The sequence below is a fragment of the Sander lucioperca genome, chromosome 13 (assembly GCF_008315115.2).
Source record: "Sander lucioperca isolate FBNREF2018 chromosome 13, SLUC_FBN_1.2, whole genome shotgun sequence".
NCBI lineage: Eukaryota > Metazoa > Chordata > Actinopteri > Perciformes > Percidae > Sander > Sander lucioperca.
In genome coordinates, this window is record NC_050185.1 from 1627955 (window position 1) to 1646307 (window position 18353).

General features: G+C 41.8%; 1 protein-coding gene across 2 annotated transcripts in view; it reads right to left on the reverse strand.

The window, feature by feature from the left end:
- Positions 1-2029: 2029 nt before the first annotated feature.
- Positions 2030-18353, reverse strand: part of opcml (opioid binding protein/cell adhesion molecule-like) — a 391556-nt gene continuing 375232 nt past the window's right edge. For both annotated transcript variants that reach the window (XM_031310910.2, XM_031310909.2), the window contains 4 exons: positions 6409-6546; positions 5885-6005; positions 3205-3356; positions 2030-2560 (listed from right to left, as the gene is read on the reverse strand). In XM_031310910.2, the coding sequence (XP_031166770.1) occupies positions 2460-2560; positions 3205-3356; positions 5885-6005; positions 6409-6546 (512 nt within the window). In that variant the 3' untranslated portion in view covers positions 2030-2459. The remainder of the gene's footprint in view (positions 2561-3204; positions 3357-5884; positions 6006-6408; positions 6547-18353) is intronic.

Consider the following 18353-nt stretch of genomic DNA (forward strand, 5'->3'; position numbering starts at 1 on the left):
TGTGTGTGTGTGTGTGTGTGTGTGTGTGTGTGTGTCAAATGTGACGTCACTCCCGCAGCTGAAGCAGGTCAGCGATAATCAGCGGCGGGGGGCCTTAAGTAGCTGTGCCAAGCCAGTCTGTTGGAGGGACTTACGCTGGAAGGCTGTGTGAATCTGAGTGACACAGAGAGAGCTTCAATGGAAGCCAGAGATCCTGCATTCCAGCAGTTGCTTGGTTGTGTTAAACATTTGACGTTGTCTAATATTATTCATCTTCTTTTTGAAGCTCGTTCTATGTTGACAATCAGTTTAAGAATAAATTACCTTATTTAATCTTGAACTGCTTCCGCTCTTCCCTTGGTTTTCCCCCGGGTTTAGTTAATTGTTTTGTCCTAACCACCCCTAGACACTGTGTGTTTGTTTCCCATTTACAGAGCCAGAGCGGTGTATGAACACAGGATTTATTTCCAGCGCACACACACAACAGACAATTAGCGCACCGGGAGGAGATATTGGCTGAATTTGGCAAAATGTGTATTAGATTAGAATCACAGACTCCACCTTTAATTACAACATGGGAGTAAATGTACCTAGTTACATTCCACTACTGCAAGTCACTGTATAGACACAAATTCAAACTATCTGGCTATCAAGCTCTGGTATGCTTTTTGTAAATATGAACCAAGTCTGGCATTGTCCTATACGTAGCTCTGTCTGCTACTGTTATTAATTGATGGTAAATGCTTAGTGACTGCATGCATTTTCAGAGATATTTAGGATTTTAAGAGATATTTTGAGGGATTATAAATAATTGTTAAGCTACTATTTTTCAATGCACATCAATGGAAAAAGTAACAAACACATGATTTGTGTAAAGCTACAACCTGATTGGCTCTGTGGGAGAGCCACTGTGGCAGTCTGAGAAACTTAAAGGCTATTGATTAACTCAATATGTTTGTATTTCTACACATTTTTCAACTTGATAACTTCGGCATAAATCATAACAGATGGAGCTTTAAAAGAAGACTTTAAAGCTATAGTGCGTAGTTTCTGTCTCCCCCATGAGGAATTCGAAGTCAAAACTGTCGTCGCGTCCACATGATACAAGCCTTCCGTGATCACGCACATTTTTGGGGCATTTTCGGCCTTTATTTTGATAGGACAGCTGAAGACATGAAAGGGGAGAGAGAGGGGGGAATGACATGCAGCAAAGGGCCGAGGGTCAGAGTCGAACCCGGGACCGCTGCTTCGAGGAGTAAACCTCCATATATGGGCGCCTGCTCTACCAACTGAGCTATCTGGGAGCCCGATTTGTGCCTTTTCTGCATCAAGTTATGGTGCAAATGTCTTTGTTTGTGTAAAGGAAGTCATAATAGGTTATTGGGGTGGGTTGCACTGGCCAGTTTTGATTATTAGGGGGTTGTAAACCCCCTCATCCCCCCCTATAAATTATGCCTATGGGCAATGGCTTGAATATAACGGACGTTCATTATTATAAAGAAGTTACGCACTAAAGTTTCAACAGCCAATCAAATCCTCAGGAGGTTGCGGGTAATTAAAATGTAGTTTAATGAATGAACAGCAGCAGTTAGTGAGAAGTCATTGCAGTGCCATGATGCCATCAGCACAACCTGTGCTGTTAAACAAGTCTCAACTCTGAGCATTCGAGAACGGAGCAGCACACTGAGCAACGCTTCTGTCCTCAATGACACTGCACATAAACGTCTGACCGTCTCGTTTCAGATTTTCAGCGGTCAGTGAACATGCCGTGAAGCTGCTATGACACTGTGATTCTGTGTTTTAAAAGTCATCTGATGACTGTATGCATTTGGAAAAAAAACAACAGTGCAGGAATTGTCTGTACACATATGTACATTTTCTACACACACACTAGGATGGAAATAAAAATTTGGATGCACTATGCTGTAGGACTTTGCCTGAGAAATCATGGTGTACTATTTGTTATTCTGAACTGTTTATCATGAAGGATCCGTTACTCTGTTTTGCATACAACTGTAAAAATACAGTAAAATTCAACAATCACATTGCATTTTGTCCTTTTTTTTTGTCGTTTACTTAAAAAAGCGTAATGGTATTGTACAGATATTGAACAGTACATGACACAATAATATTAATAATAATCTGAATGTACACTTCAATATTGGGCAATAAACAGTCAACTATCAACAGTTACATGTATTTTTCTTCTTTTTTTTCCCTTTTCACATACAAAAAGGTTTGGGGGGGACACAAACTCATCAAATTAGTGCATGATTCAAATTTTTCCCTTCCTCAGATTGACGCCTCTCACGCTTTCCGAGCCAACAGAGAACAGACTCTGATGCAAAGCCAGAAAAGAAAAAGAAGGAAAACTAAGGGTGAACTGCTGGCACTCTTAACTTTCCATTCTTCTCATTGGACTGATAGTCTGTTCTTGCTGCTCAACGCTGAGAGAAGCTTGAAGGCGGTCACGTTTCCCATCAGAACTTCAGCAGGTAGAGTAAGGTTTCAGTCAGCAGGAGGCACGCGGAGAAACGGGGCAACACAGCGGCCCCGTTCACATCATGCATGGCACCGGGCCCTGCAGGAGAAGAATACAATACTTACTCCATCGCCAGCTTTAGCGTGTCTTACAGTCCAAATCAGTATCAACAGCTATTGACTGGAATTCAAATGTTCACGTGGATGGGATTTATTATTATCTCAGCCAAATGAGAGCATTACATTGGTGCTGTAATTGCCATGGAAACTGGTGAATGGTGGAAATGAAAAAGGTAAATCAGTGAACATATTGTACATGTCAGGATTCCTTTTATTTTTGTATGTGTGCAGCTGCTAGCCAGGGGTGGGGCTTGTAGGTGGGCATGGGGTGGCACCGCCCCCCCCCCCCCGAAATATGATTGCCCCCCACAATCCATTGGACTAGAGTGCTGTCAATCTGGCAATGGTGATTTCCATTGGATCAGAGTACTGTCACTTGACTGATACCAGGGAACCAGCACTGCAATTGTTTTTTTTAAAAGGTAGTCTGAGCCTATATAAAAATGTGTATTGTATTCGGATATACAATTTTTTGAAAATGAAAACAAGTGAAACTAAAAATGAATGTGATGTTTTATTTAGCAGAATTACATTGTGTTGTTCTATCCTATCCAATATTTCCTATATTTCTAAGCATATTTTCTATGCTGTATTCGGATAAAAAAATTGCATTGATATTCTTACCATAAAGGATTATGCTGGCATTAGTGATTCCCATGGTGTTCATGGCAACACAAGTGTAGTTTCCATAGTCTTCTTCGGAGACATTGAAAAAGACGAGCATGGACTGTTTACCTTGGTTCTCTATCTTCACCCCGTTGAGTCCGTTGAAGAGCCTGTAAGAAAGAGGGCAGCAGCTTTCAGGACTTCTGCTGAAGAAAAGAAACTGTAACTGTATCTTTTCTCTAGTCCTTAGAGAGGCCATGTGTTTGCTAAGGGGAATATTCAGAGATAAAAACTCCTACATTTGCAAGACAAAAGTCAGAAATTCTTTGAGATTTAAAGTCACACATTTTTTACGAGAGAAAATAGTGATTTTTTTTTTGGTAAAGGAACCACATTGCATCACATTGGACACGTTGGATCAACCTCATCACACCACAGATGTCGCCACTTACTGTGTATTATGCCAGCAGTGGATGACCTAATCAAATTACTTTGCAATTGGATTTAACAATGAGATAATACTTGTAATTTTAGCCCAGAATCACCCTATTATCATAAGCACTCAGACTTTGAAGAGACATTGCCATGTTTAGGCTGTTGGCAGTAACTTTTATAGCTTGCAGGCACTGGCAAGGGATCTTTTTAACATGTAAATATCAACACTCGTGTTGTCTGCTGCCATTATTACTGTAAGGCTTTCCTTTGCACTACTGACTGTCTTTACAGCCATCTGATCCATCTGCATCTCTAACGGGAGTGACCATTTACGCACGGCAGATCCGCTGCTAACATTCTGTGCCACCATCGTCAGACTGTTAATATATATAACAACCACGGAACCCCCGTGCTTATGTGCACGCCAAACGCATCTTTTGATTAATTATTCTCACAGCTTCTTCTGAATGGTGTGTTGCAGACTGACTCACATAGCTCCACGAAAAATTGTGAATCACTTAAAGGGACACTATGCAGTTTTGGCCATTTCTTCACTTTTTGCTGGCAGGTTTCTCTATAGAGCCCCCCTACAGGTTTGTCTATAGAGCCCCCCCCCCTACAGGTTTCTCTATAGAGCCCCCCCTACAGGTTTCTCTAAAGAGTTCCCCTACAGGTTTCTCTATAGAGCCCCCCTACAGGTTTCTCTAGAGCCCCCCTACAGGTTTCTCTCTAGAGCTCCCCCTACAGCTTCAGAATAGATATTTGGCAGCTCCGATGTTTACTCGTGTCTGACTCCTCGCTCGGTCAGTCTGCCGTTTCCTCTTTCTCTGTTCCTCCGACAATGCTTTCCTAGCTTTCTGCTTCTATTTTTGCCGGCTCAGCCATGACGATAGTGTGAAAAACTCCATCGCTACCTTGTTAGCCGGTTCCTGAATGGGTGTATGTGTGCAGTGCCGTGAAGCAGTTTGTTACATCGTGAGACCTGATATCATGCGATACTTCCTGACGCTGAGGTCGCCTGCTCGCCGGCCGAAAGTTGCAAGGGTGGTTTTTCAGCTCACAGGCGCTAGGGGGGGTGCGAGACGACCACCATTCAACTCGAAGAAAATCATATAACCATTCCAATGACTCCGAAGCTGTTCAGTTAAGGTAAATTAAGCTAAAAAAAACTGCATAGTTCCCCTTTAAAACTTCCCGCTTAGCCTACAGGTATGTGTGGCTGTGATAAGCAACGTTAAGTGATAGAAATGGATTGAGTTCAAAGCTAAAGATTGAAAAAAAAAAAGTCAGTCCCAAGTCCCAGGCAACAATACGTTTTTACAAGTAAAAATACAAATTAATCTACAGGATTCCCAAACTGTCAGCATGTCATGGCAGGGAGAGCTCCTCTGTCATTAAAGGGGGTGGAAGTTTTTGTACCTACACGGCTCTTTTAGGGCCGTCGTACAAACACATTTACACTTGTGGGCTGCAAAAAGCAAACATTTTTCTTAGAATTCAAATTCTGAATGCAGCTCACTGCCTTATCAAAGTGACTGTATGTATTTGTGCACGTCATCCTTCAATGCACAACCACGTTCCTTCTGTTTCACTCATTGCATTTCCAGGCATTTCCAGGCATTTATTTTATCAGCGTCCTCGATCTTTTCGTTCTTGAGGACTGATTTTGTCTTTTGGGGACTGACGAGCAATGTTGCTGTCACCGTCAGGGACCATTTAACAGTGCAACATAGCCTGTGTTTACATCACTTTACCAGCTCTGGGGCTGCTCATAAACAGCTTTCCAGTCTCCAGCATTCAGTCGGAAAAGATATTATACCATAATATGCTCTAAACCTCCGAGCCCCACTCCACACTGACATAAACCAGTTACAAATTGGAAATAATAATAGTTGCCTTTGGTGTCCATGCCCGTTTTGCAAATGAGTTGCCTGAATTTTGAAGGGGGAAAAAAAAAGAAGGAAATTATGATTTTTGTTTTTGTTTTTTACAGTGTCATTATTGGGATATATTACCGATTGAGAGAAGACAAATGAAGGGCATGAAGGATTATCTCGATACATCATGAAGCACAATCTTATTTTAAATAGGGATATGTGTTAAACGCATAAACACTTATCAACAAAGATGATGCAGTCTGGCTTATTTCAAAATAAAATAAGTCAATACCATGCAGCACACTGGGTGTCTATGGGTGTCTGTAATACTGACTTCAAACAATTCCAAGCCTGTGGGAATCACAGAGCTCAGAAGAGAAACTTGCCTGCGGTCTTCTTTGTACCACTCAAAATCTGCCCTCGGGACAGCAGAAGCTTCACATTGCAGGACTCCTTTTTGTCCAACTGGAGTACCCGTACTCCTCGCTTTGGAAATGAAGGGAGGATCTATAAAACAAAGTCAAATATCTTTTACAATGGCCACATTTAGAGAAACTAACAACATCGCTTGGTGTTTTAGGTTGCTTCATACTCCAATTTCTGCTCTTTTGATACAACAATGAACATTTTTTACATTGTTTGAACCTTCACTCAACCCGAAACAAACTATTTAGTACATCTTCCAAAGATACAAAGCTGTGTAAAGCATTTTTATAATGCCTTTATAATTAAGTCACAGTTGCTTGTTTTGTAACAGGAAGACAAAACAGTAAAACTAAAAGAAAAGAAAAGTAAATGGTAAGAAACAAAACAATCAGGCTTTATTTGAGGATGTATCTGTCCTGTTTTTTAGCCTATGTCCCCCATAAGTTTCCACCATGAATGTGATGAATGTGTTTTTGACCCTTACAGTTGACTGCGACTTGCACTGTCCTGACATCAGGGCTTGAAATGTCGTTGGAAGCGATGCATTCATACGATCCTGACTGCTCTTTGGTGATGGCTGTCAGCTCCAGATGTTCCCCCTCTGTCACAAATTTATGAGTCCCTGTGAAGAGGGAAAGAAACAGAAGATGAAATGCATTAGTAAATGAGTCCTAGTATTGCTAAGTATGTGAGCTGTACTGATGGAATTTCTACTTCCTAAATTCCAACAAGTCCTCCAAACCATACGATGATACAGGTCTGGAAAATGACCCACAGGTGCGCTTTCAGTCCTCATATCTAAACCACAGAACGTAAGGGTTACGGTTTGAAATACGCCGTTAATGCTGTGAACCATCACAGTTTGGTTATACACAGGTAGAACAAAAACTACTTAGTTAAGTTTAGAAAATGATGGTGATTTGGGTTAAAATTAGACTTTACTTCATATCTGGTTACGCATGTCACACTGAATGTAATCTCGCATTGCCAGACCTTCCTCCACAGAGCTGCTGAGGAAGGTCTGGCTAGTCCACACAGCATTCCTGGATGGGAGAAAAACATGCTCTGGTTGATTGGCATTTCTTTAAACCAATCACATTGTCGTCTTGGGCGGGGCTAAGCTCCGGGCGGAGCCACGGTGCCTCTGCAAAATAGCTTCGGGAAGGAAGTTGTTTTGGTGGAACATGTGTACGTTCAAAGGTTGTTTTAGTCGTGCAACAGAAAACTCAGATTGGACAGATAGTCTAGCTAGCTGTCTGGATTTACCCTGCAGAGATCTGAGGAGCAGTTAACCATAGTCCTCACAAATCCACCAGAGGTTAGAACACCAACACAAAGGAAGAGGAAGGTGACGGACATCCTGCCTTAAAACGAGGGACATCCGGCGGAATTTCCGACGGCACCAAAACAATCCCGAAAAATAAAACATTGATATAGACTACGCTGAATGTGACATGACTCTGTTTGTTCCGTTTGTTCTGTAAAATAAAAATAAAAAAACTTGCCCTTTACTTTTATATGTGAACCTAGTCTCCAGGGTGAAAGTCCTGTGTTTGTTTGACCCATTCACCACCACCTGCCTCCTTACGAGGAACTTGGCGCTCTTGTATTTCCTCAACTTACTTCCTGCTTTGCTCCTGTCAGAACTACTACGTCTGACTACATAGAAACCGTAATATAACTTGTAATTGCTGCTTGAACAAAATCGCGAAATCGTAGTGAATTACAACAGCCTCTAATTGACAGAGGAATAAAGCTGCACCACCACATACGGTATGTTGAGCAGACCATGCAGCCATTACTCTGAAGTGGTTTGTTAAGCCTGATTAACATCTGCAGGGCCAATGTGATCTCATGGGAAGGAGTCTGGGATCGAACCACCAATCCGTCTACCTCCGAGCCACAGCCACCAGCGCACCACCAGCAGGCTTTCTCCAATACGTTTGTTTATAACCGAATACCTGTGTCAGCTGTAGTGTGTGTAATGCTAATTTCAGACTAAGATGATTCACTTTAAGACCTAAAGATGATCTGCTAGTCATCAGTATATAGTATCATTGTGGGCATGATAGCATGTACTGGTCCTAAAGATACAGCATCAGTAAGTGTGCCCGTAAATGCCGTTCACCCCTGAAATGGGTTACACTTTCAAAAACATTTGTTCCCACATTTCCCATAATGTAACCAGACTTTAGTTAGACCCTCCCTGCATAGTAAACACACATGCCATCCATACACAGCATCTTATATTCTTACACCTGTGCTCTCTGAGCTGAAAGTGAGGAAACTCCAGAGTTGCGGAAGACATTATAATATTAATTAAAACAGCCAAAATACTATTGCTCATTTAGGGCTTGACTGTTTGTCAACTTGAAACGTGAAGTGAAAGACTGACCCTTTAGCCTCTGCTATAATTGAATGGTACTGTTGTGCTGGTGGGATGTCAATAGAGGACTACATGACTAATGCAGAAACCATTGGATGCAAAGTCATTTCGATAACATATTAACTGTGAGATAGCCTCCCTCTTCTTTTTATATGTGACATTATGTAAACTTAACAGATGAGGACACTCTTGTGATTATCTGTGTCAAAGACGTTCATTTAAAAAGAACAAGAAATTCAAATCAACAGCCCACTGTTGCAGTCGGCCTCTGATTTGGTTTCAGTTTCCAAATGTCTCCAGAGGGCAGACAGCTCGGGGCATACACTCATTACACAAAGAAAATACACTAATTGCATTGGAACAAGCCCACTTGAGTAACAGCACAAATTACCCCTGACACCAGCAATGTTAAAAGCATGTTTTGGTGACAGAGAGACCTTAAGCTATTGCAGCGTGGGTGGGAAAATGGATAGCAGCACTAATCCCAATCAGTAGAAATGTCAATCCAGCAATATCTCAACATTAGCATAATATTGTGTTTTCCAAATCCTGGCTGGGGATTCACTGAAAAGGTTGTGGGCTACGGATAGTCGGCTTGTTGCATGTAACCAGGGAACCGCTAGCACAAATGCTGTTGCGTTACTAGTTGGTACTGTGTGAGTGCTTTAATGATGGCCATGGGTGGAAGGACGTTTACTGTCAAATTATAAACTAATTACCTCATTGGCTATGAAGTACACCAGAGTAATACATTGTAGATTGCATTTAAAGTATATTGCATTATTGTTTCTTTAGTAAAATATGCCTCATAAAGCCTAAAATTAAAATGATATCTACGTTGATGGAATAATAATTAGTAAATATTGACTAATGTAATGTATACTTTATTAATCCCGCAAGGGTAAATTACAATGTTTTCACTCTGTTGTTATTACACACATTACACACAGGCCTGAATTACACACACATGCTCAGTACCTCTACATGCACTAATGGAGAGATGTCAGAGTGAGGGAGCTGCCCATGGAAAGGCGCCCCGAGCAGTTGGGGGTTCGGTGCCTTGCTCATGAGCACCTTGGCAGTGCCCAGGAGGTGAACTGGCACCTCTCTAGTTACCAGTCCACCACCATACTTTGGTCCGTATGGGGACTTGAACCAGTAACCCTCCGGTTCCTCAAACCTTCAACTCCCTACTGACTGAGCTATTGCCACCCCCAATAAACTAATTTGGGGATCCAACATATTTCTTCTTTGATGCTTCACATTTTATTCAAACAAATGTCTTCTCAAATCTCAAATGTGTGGTATTTTGGAATCTGTCTAGTCAAACACCAAAGGATGCTTCAAAAAGTAATCTCATTCAATATTCTCTCCAATATTCTATTCAATAGTTGAGCTAGGGTCACAAAGCAGCTGCTAAAAAAAAAAAAAAAAAAAACACGTTTTGGTTTAAAATGTTTTTCTCCTGATTTTGTAATCGTTTTTCCTATTAGAAATGTTAAAAACAGATTCAGTGTTCTGACAGCCGTAAACTCTGCTAGTTTGTGTCACAACACATGAAGGCATGTACCAGTGTGTGTGTGTGTGTGTGTGTGTGTGTGTGTGTGTGTGTGTGTGTGTGTGTGTGTGTGTGTCAGCATCCAAGCAACAGAGCCAGAGTGAATCGAGTACAATCCAAACACCGTTGATTCCTGTTGAGAAACTTGATCAGTTGCCAGAATACACAGCACAATTAACATCATGTAGACATTTACAAAAAGTATCAGATAATGATCAGACACGGTTACATTCAAAGCATAACAATATAAATGTCAATCTAAATTACCCAGATGAATGAATATAAAAAGTCATAATCATCACATATTACTTTGGATGAATGAATATAAAAACAATCACCATCATCATCAACACCCACATCAGTGGTCTTCAGCAATGGCCATAATTCCAGCAGAACATCAGTGTCAGTACAGCATGACTGGATGACTAATAAGAGAGCTATTAAAGTACCGGCTGGCAGCCGGCACAAAAAAAGCATCTAAAAGCACTCAGTGGAGCACCTAAGCAATATTAGCCATCAGCTCATGGCTGCCTGGACGCTGTGTGCAGCTTTTTGTAGAGAGATTACTGCAGTCCAATTAAAAGCGTTGCAATAGAAAAGAACCAAAGACTTGCAGGAAACTATTTGGTACCATGACTGAAAAGCAAGCAGCAGGTGCTCTTTATAAAAGTCTATTACAGGCGATAAAGGGAAAATTGGTGAAAAGTCAAAAAGGTGACCTGAAACCGATAGAAGCTGGCAGGCACCAATTTAAACCTCACAGTAGAAGTAAAGTAAAGGCATTTCATTGTAGTTATTGACAAACTGCTTAACACTATAACCACCAGACCAGAAGGCCAGGAGCGATTCTATCCTTCAGTTTGGCTGATGGAGAGTGATGGAGAGTGTGGTGGAATTTCCAGAAACAGCATGTTGTGGTATGATGAGACTAAAGGGGAAGCTTAGTCAACATCAGGTCATAGGTCAGGGGACCAGAATATTTGGCCAGTCTCTAATAACCAAAACTGTTCATGTATAATTATGTTTGTCTCTACAGATACAGGGAATCTAGGCAGCTGCATGATACGGGAATGTTTTGTCTCAGAACTGTCTCCTTTTGGAGGCCGGAGGGCCAGCCACACTTTGGCATACTTCCCAGAGAGAGATAGGCTGAACTAGGCTTTAGCATCTGTGTTTAGGTGCCGGCAATATCTTTGTTAACCTTAAAGGTTCAGCTAAACATAACACCTCCAGCATGAGTTTAATTGTTCACGTGTCTATAAACAGGAGTGCCTGGGCAGTTGCTCTGTCTCTCTCCCTCCTAAAGGTTGCTTGGTTTGTTTGGACTTTGGTAAAGTTACTTATAAGTGCATGTGAGTGAACATTGGCGTGCAAATGTACGTTCATCGTGCAAATGCATCATTTTGGCTTTAATCGGCACTACTCCTGGCGACTGAAGGGGTGGTGTTTTTGTGAAAAACACCATCAAAAAATAGTTGGTTATTCTATCATTATGACAATATAGGAATGTACAGAATTTGTATTTAGGAAAAGACAGTATAATTCCATTTTTGAATCCCAACGTTGAATGTGATCTTCCAAACATTTGCGTTGACCGCACTTCGAATGAACCAGAGAAAAACTTCTTGTGAAATTAAACAAATATTTGTGTTTAATTGTTTTATTAATTCAAAAGGAGTCAAATGAACCTTATGGGAAATTATGTTTCAGACACAGACAAGGCACCGAATAAAACACAAGCTACCACAGCAGTTGGTTACAGCAGGTGGAAGGCAGTGATATGACTGATGTCTCACGAGAATACAGAGAGGCCTGAATGTCTTATCAAAAGAAAGGAAGAGTGCAAAGAGTTCCACAATTTATTGCCAAGTTTATAGGCCAAGTTAAAATTTAAGCTTAATAAACACAATGTCCCTGTTTGGTTGCTGTTCTTGAAGAATGTGTTTGTGTTTTTATATTGAGCTATATATATTATCTTCTGTGGACCGCAATGCCAATCTGTTGGTTGGGCCACCACTTTGGTTCGGACTGTATATCTCAACAATTCCCGGATGGATTGCCATGAAATTTGGGACGGACATTCATGGTTCTCAGATGATGAATTTTTACAGCTTTAATAGGTTATCCTCTGACTTTTCCTCCAGTGAGGTTGATATTTTTGGTTTTGTGTGAAATACAGTTGTGTTCAGAATAATAGCAGTGTGTTTTAAAAAAGTGAATAATGCTCAAAATCCTTAGAATAGCTTTTAATTCCATAACATCAATGCATTGGGAACACTGCACATTCAATTCCAAATCAAAACATGACCAAAATTGATCAAGTTTGTGTTATACCTTTACAGAAAGTGAAGAAAAAGGAATGTTAGGCTGTTCCATTCCAACCATTATTTCTGAGAACTGCTTCACATCTGTGTTGCATGGAGTCGACCAACTTCTGACACCTGTGAACAGGTATTCCAGCCCAGGACCATTGAACTACATTCCACAATTCCTCTGCATTACTGGGTTCGGCCTCAGAAACAGTATTTTTGATGTCACCCTACAAGTTTTCTATGGGATTGAGGTCTGGGGATTGGGCTGGCCACCATAACAGCAATCTTGTTCATCTGGAACCAAGACTTTGCTCGCTTACTGGTGTGTTTTGGGTCATTGTCTTGTTGAAAGACCCATTTCAAAGGCATTTCCTCTTCAGCATAAGGCAACATGACCTCTTCAAGTATTTTGATGTATTGAAACTAATCCATGATCCCTGGTATGCGATAAATAGGCCCAACACCACAGTATGAGAAACATCCCCATAACATGATTTTTGCACCACCATGCTTTACTGTCTTCACAGTGTACTGTGGCTTGAATTCAGTGCATGGGGGTCGTCGGACAAACTGTCTGCGGCCCCTAGACCCAAAAGAACAATTTTGCTCTCATTACTCCACAGAATGTTGCACCATTTCTCCTTTTCTGTTCAGTACATGTCTTTTGCTTCACATAGCCTTCTTCTGATCGTAACAGTACTCACAGGTAACTTTAAGTCTTTGATTTTCCTGGAGCTGATCATTGGTTGAGCCTTTGCCATTTTGGCTATTCTTTGATCCATTCGAATGGTAGTTGACTGTTTTTTCCCACGTCGTTCAGGCTTTGGATGCCATTTCAAGGCATTTGAAATCATTTTGGCTGAGCAGACTATCATTTTCTGCACTTCTTTATATGTTTTCCCCTCTCCAATCAACTTTTTAATCAAAGTCCGCTGTTCCTCAGAGCAATGTCTGGACCGACCCACTTTGCTGAGTATTTCAGTGTGAAATGCACTATAACCAGCATGCACAACATTTGCTTCCTTCCTTCCTTAAATATTGGCCATAACTGACACCTGTTTCTTCACAGAATCAATCACCTCACTAGTTGAACACAACACTGCTATTATTTTGAACATGCCCCTTTCAATTACAGATTCAGTTACACAGAATGAGCAGCATGCATGTCATGACTGTTGGTCTGTTGGTTTTCTATGACTCTACAACACTTACTAGTAAATTATTTGCCATGTAGAAATATCACTTCTACCAAAAAATTTGATTTATGAGGTTAGTGATGTTAGACTGCTATTATTTTGAACACAACTGCCATGAAATGTTTTAATCTGCATCTTTAGATCTTTGCTGGTTCCCTGACTTTTCATCTAGCCTAAGGGTCAAACTATATTTTTGTCCAATTTTTTAGTTTATCACCAAATTCCTGCAAAACATGTTACACCCCTGTCAGCCTGAGATGTACTTTGTGTTTTGTGCTAATTTGCACATGTTAGCATGCTAACAGGCTAAACTAAGATGGCAGATAGAGTAAATAATACTTGCTAATGTGTTAGCATGCTGATGTTTTGTGTTTTCTGTAAATGCAGCCTCACAGAGCAGGGTTTTCCCTGGGTTTACAGAGCACTTAGGTGCAAATTACATCATACACTCATTTGTATATTAGTGACATCATTGCGCAATTATTTGCATATAGATTAGTGGTTGTCAGTTGCAGCAAGGGGGTGATCACTAAAGCAAAATTTGGGAGGAGGCTTATCACTAAAATAAGAACAGCTAGTCCACCACCAGGAGGTTTACGCCTCCAGGTAGGGTTTGTAACAGTCTATGGTTTGTACCGAAATCAACACTTTTTAGGTACCGACCGAATAAGTCTCTAAAGTATCGAGTATCAAAAAATGCCTCGTCATTTAATACCCATTTTCAATACCTAATGAGGAAATCTCATCAGTGAGCCAATAAGCACGCAGCATGCTTCTACCAAGATCTAATAATGGTTGTGATTGGCTGTCTAATATTACACGTCATAGAGACACACAGGAAAAACTACGTTACACAGAGACGGGACTCACGTGGTAGGAGCTGAAAAATAAATAAAAAAAAAGATTTGTGCCGTAATGTTGTGACTCCTTTTTGTTTTATGAAATGGTATCGAAAATAAGAATTGTTTAGAAAACGGTATCGCAGTCACGGTATTGGTATCGGTACGGGTATCAAATATTTTTGAACAATACCCAGCCCTACCTCCAGGACCCTGAGGCGGGCAGGAAATATTGGGGTCGATCCCTCCCACCGTGGACACAAAACTCTTGAAACAATTTCATCATCAAGTCTGTACACTTAAGCCAAAATTATACTTTCCGCATGGACGCGTGTGTCAACTAGGGTCCGCGTTACGTAAATTTCGTCATCAGTGGGTGTACACTCAGGCTCTGTGCGGACATCTGCATAGGTCAAATTTGCCGACCTCCTTCACAGCCATTGGCAGAAGTAAAGCCTGCTATTTACGGTAGTTCGATTGACTTCTTCCCCATTCTGCGAAGATCTGCCTGCCTCTGATTGGCTAGTACTTGTTGCCTTTTTCACAGAAAGCGGCGCAAAAAAATAATTAATGCTTGAGCGGACTTGGTAGATGATGGCAGACTCCTTAACAAGAACATTTAAAAATGGCATTCATACTAAAAAGGTTGCCGACCCCTGCGAGTCTGCACACCTCAGTGCAGTTCTGTAGGCGCATTTTCCCGCCACAAGCAACAAAAGAAAAAGTGCACCACAAAAGACTGGCAGAGAGACTGCCTGTGATCTGGGCCTGGCATTATACAGTAGCAGCCATCTAAAATTGCCAGCCGGGCCGTGACAGGGCCAGTAGCTGATACCTGATGAGTTCCTGCAATTTTAGATGGCTGCTACAGTATATTATTTTATCCGTCTGTACACAAACTGATCAAACCCCACATTGGCACGTTTACATGTGGAGGCCCATCCATTAGGAGGCTACTGGGCAAACACAGAAACTGAACCAAAGCACAACCTGTAATTACCGTTAACGTCTGCGTGATATTCCACTGGCCTCTATTTGTCATGCCTGTTTAAGTTTGTTTATAGGGGGATGCACACAAAGGTGCATGCAATTGCCAATTGTAATCCAAAGAGTTGGGTTAATTATTAGGCTTAAAAACAAACCACAAAACAGTCTCTCCTTGTAGCAAGCACTTTTTTTTTTTATCTTTGATCAAAAATGTAACCTAAGAACTACTTTGATAAGCTACTTCAAAATAAGAGTAAAGATGTTGAGGCCAAGTCATTGACAATTCAGCGTGAGACATACAGTAATTAGCCAGGGACACAACATAACATGCCACAGCTTTAAATAGCATACGAGTCACCACCTGATGTAGCCTATGAGAACAAGTCACTGTAAACTCTACATTCATTACATTAAAACTTTCATCCAGTGTTCCTTTCTTCACGGGGAGGGAGGTACAGCTTTGACAAGCTGCGCCCGCCCCCCCCCCCCCCCCCCACTCCCCCCCCATGTCATTGTCAGCATCATTATGAAGCAGCAGCATCCTCAAACACAACAGGCAGATTCATCTTAAGGTTGATTTCTGCCTATTTTAGTGCAGGATACAGAGCTCAATACAGACGGTGCATGAGGGTGCGTGTGCATGTGTGTGCGTGCGTGTGTGTGTGTGTGTGTGTGTGTGTGTGTGTGTGTGTGTGTGTGTGGTGGTCCTTTTCAGAATACAAGAATGTGGGACAGGAAGTTATTTGCCTGAAAAAGACACTCAAAAACACTTGATGTGAAGCAGTGTGTCTGTGCTGACAGCAGCCAGCAGGTAATTGCAGAGTTTCCTGGTTTCTAACCATTCCAGAGCCCCGTGGTCATTCTCTAAGCTGAATTCTGTACCCAAGCAGACGCTATTTGAAACAGTCTACGGTCCATTTGATGGCTGGACGCTCCAGCTGCCCGCAAAGCACGGTGACTCCCTCAGGACTGGTTTCCTGCTGACACCGGCCACTGGCCTTTTTCCTCTTCTCCCTCACCTTGCCGTCACGTCCCACTACTCCTCTGCCTGAGGCGTCAGTCTGGGTGTTGAAGGGCACACTAAAGTTTAGTTGCATCTGCCATAATTTTTTATCTTTTTTTTTGATGACCTTCTTGGACCACCTTCACTCTCCTTCCATTGCTCCCCCCCTGGGAGGGAAAACACTGCTACAATATGGAGGCCAGAGTGGCCATATCCTCTGGCACTGTTTGGTCTCGAAGGAGGTGCCTGGGCACAGGCAATCCTCTTAAAGCCCCTTCCGCTTGCTCATGCACTGCAAGCACATTCCCCAAGATTACACAATGGTTATGTCATTTTCTTCTTGTGTGTTTAGAGCATTTCTCACACTGAATGTAGAGACACAGCAGAAGAATAGTTATCCCAGTCGCAGATGTGACAGTGTCGGGACAAAAGGCTTTTCAGAGCACCATTGTACTTACAAATAAAGACGTTTCAGGTGCTGAAGACCTTCGGTCAGCAACAAAAACAGTTAAAAAATAGTCTTTAAAAGCAACTCAAAAATAACTTAAATGAAAATCTTTATCTCCACGGAGATAAAACCCCTTTTTCTTTTCCACTGACGGAGCCACATAATTGGCAGCATTGATGCTGAGCAGCAGCTTGTGCTCAGACGGTGGACATGATCAGTCCGGGAGGAGGCACCGTAATGAAAAGGCAAGATGGCTTAAATTGTAGGCCTACTGATGCTTTGTGAGTTCGCTGTGAGCCATGTTTGCTCTTGCTCCTATCCTCTGCATGTTGCACGGCATAATGACTATTGCACTGAAGATAGGACATGGGCGTGACGTCTCCGCCCAATGTCCCATGAGGCAGTCACTATGTCAGACTAGACTGACATATTGTCAAAAAATCTTGCTGTGTCTTGGACAGAAGAGTGGCAACACTACAAGTATGACATTGACCGGCCCCCAGACCGATTATCACGTGCTATCGTGAAGATCACGCTCTAGTTCATAGTTCGATGCTTTTGGTGGAGCAGCAGCCTCTCAAAAACTCACCAAAATCTTTTAAACTGACCGTTCGATCTGAAATAAATACAGATTCAGCAAATGCATGGCCTATATTTCTTGCTTAAATGTTTTCAGAAACACGCTTCGGTGAACTATTTTCGTAAAATAAGAGAACGTATTCCGAACAAGCCGTCATTATGGTCTGTTTTGAAATCTGGGAGCCCCACATGTAGCATGCAGCCATCGTGATTGTAGGAGGGTGTAGCCTCTTTCTTTGCTTGTCAGTGGTCAAAGTGAAGAGAAACAGATAACTGCTAGAGGCTAGCCCGCTAGCGTGCATGCTGGGAAGCGGGGCGATCCCTGCCGTGAACAAAGCCTATATGGGCACTTTGTGAATCTTTCCTCCACCAGAGAGTAGTGTTAATTTTGTCACCTATTTTTAATTTAGTCTTAGTCTTATGCCAAATGATCTTGTTAGTTTTAGTCATATTTAGTCATTCACATTTTTTTTTTTGTCAAGTTTTAGTCCACTAAAAGTCTCGTCATTTTAGTCTAGTTTTAGTCAAAAGAGAACTCAAGGTATCTTAGTCAAGTTTTAGTCAAAACATTTTAGTCTTTTTTTAAATAAATTATTTCTGAGATTATTTCTGATAAACATTTCAGTCAAATAGTGTTTCACACATCTCACATATTGGTTAAATGTCATAATTACCTGACAAAATACACTTGTTGAATGATTTTTGTTGAATGCAACTTTGTTAAACACGTCTGGTTTTATATCGAGCCTCTTCCTTCATGCAAATGCAATCGTACACAGACACATGTTAGATAAGCGCCAGGGCTCCTGGGCTCTACAGCACGTTGTTTTGTTGCCAGCGGTTGCATACATTTCTCTGGCCGTTCTGCAAGCTGTTTAAGAGCGGCTTCACCAGCAGGCTAAGCCTGTCTCCTTCCTTTGCCCAGGGCCGGAGCATATCACTACGCGCTGCAGTGGCTTCTCCAGCAGGCTGAACCGGGCTTCCTCCCTCCCTCCCTCCCCTGCTCGGGCCACATCGCTACCTGGATGTGTGACGGCTAGACAAAAAAAAGGGGACACGCCGAAATCTATAGATGAGCCGCAGTCGCTCCAATGGGCCCTGCACTCGTTCTATCTCATGTT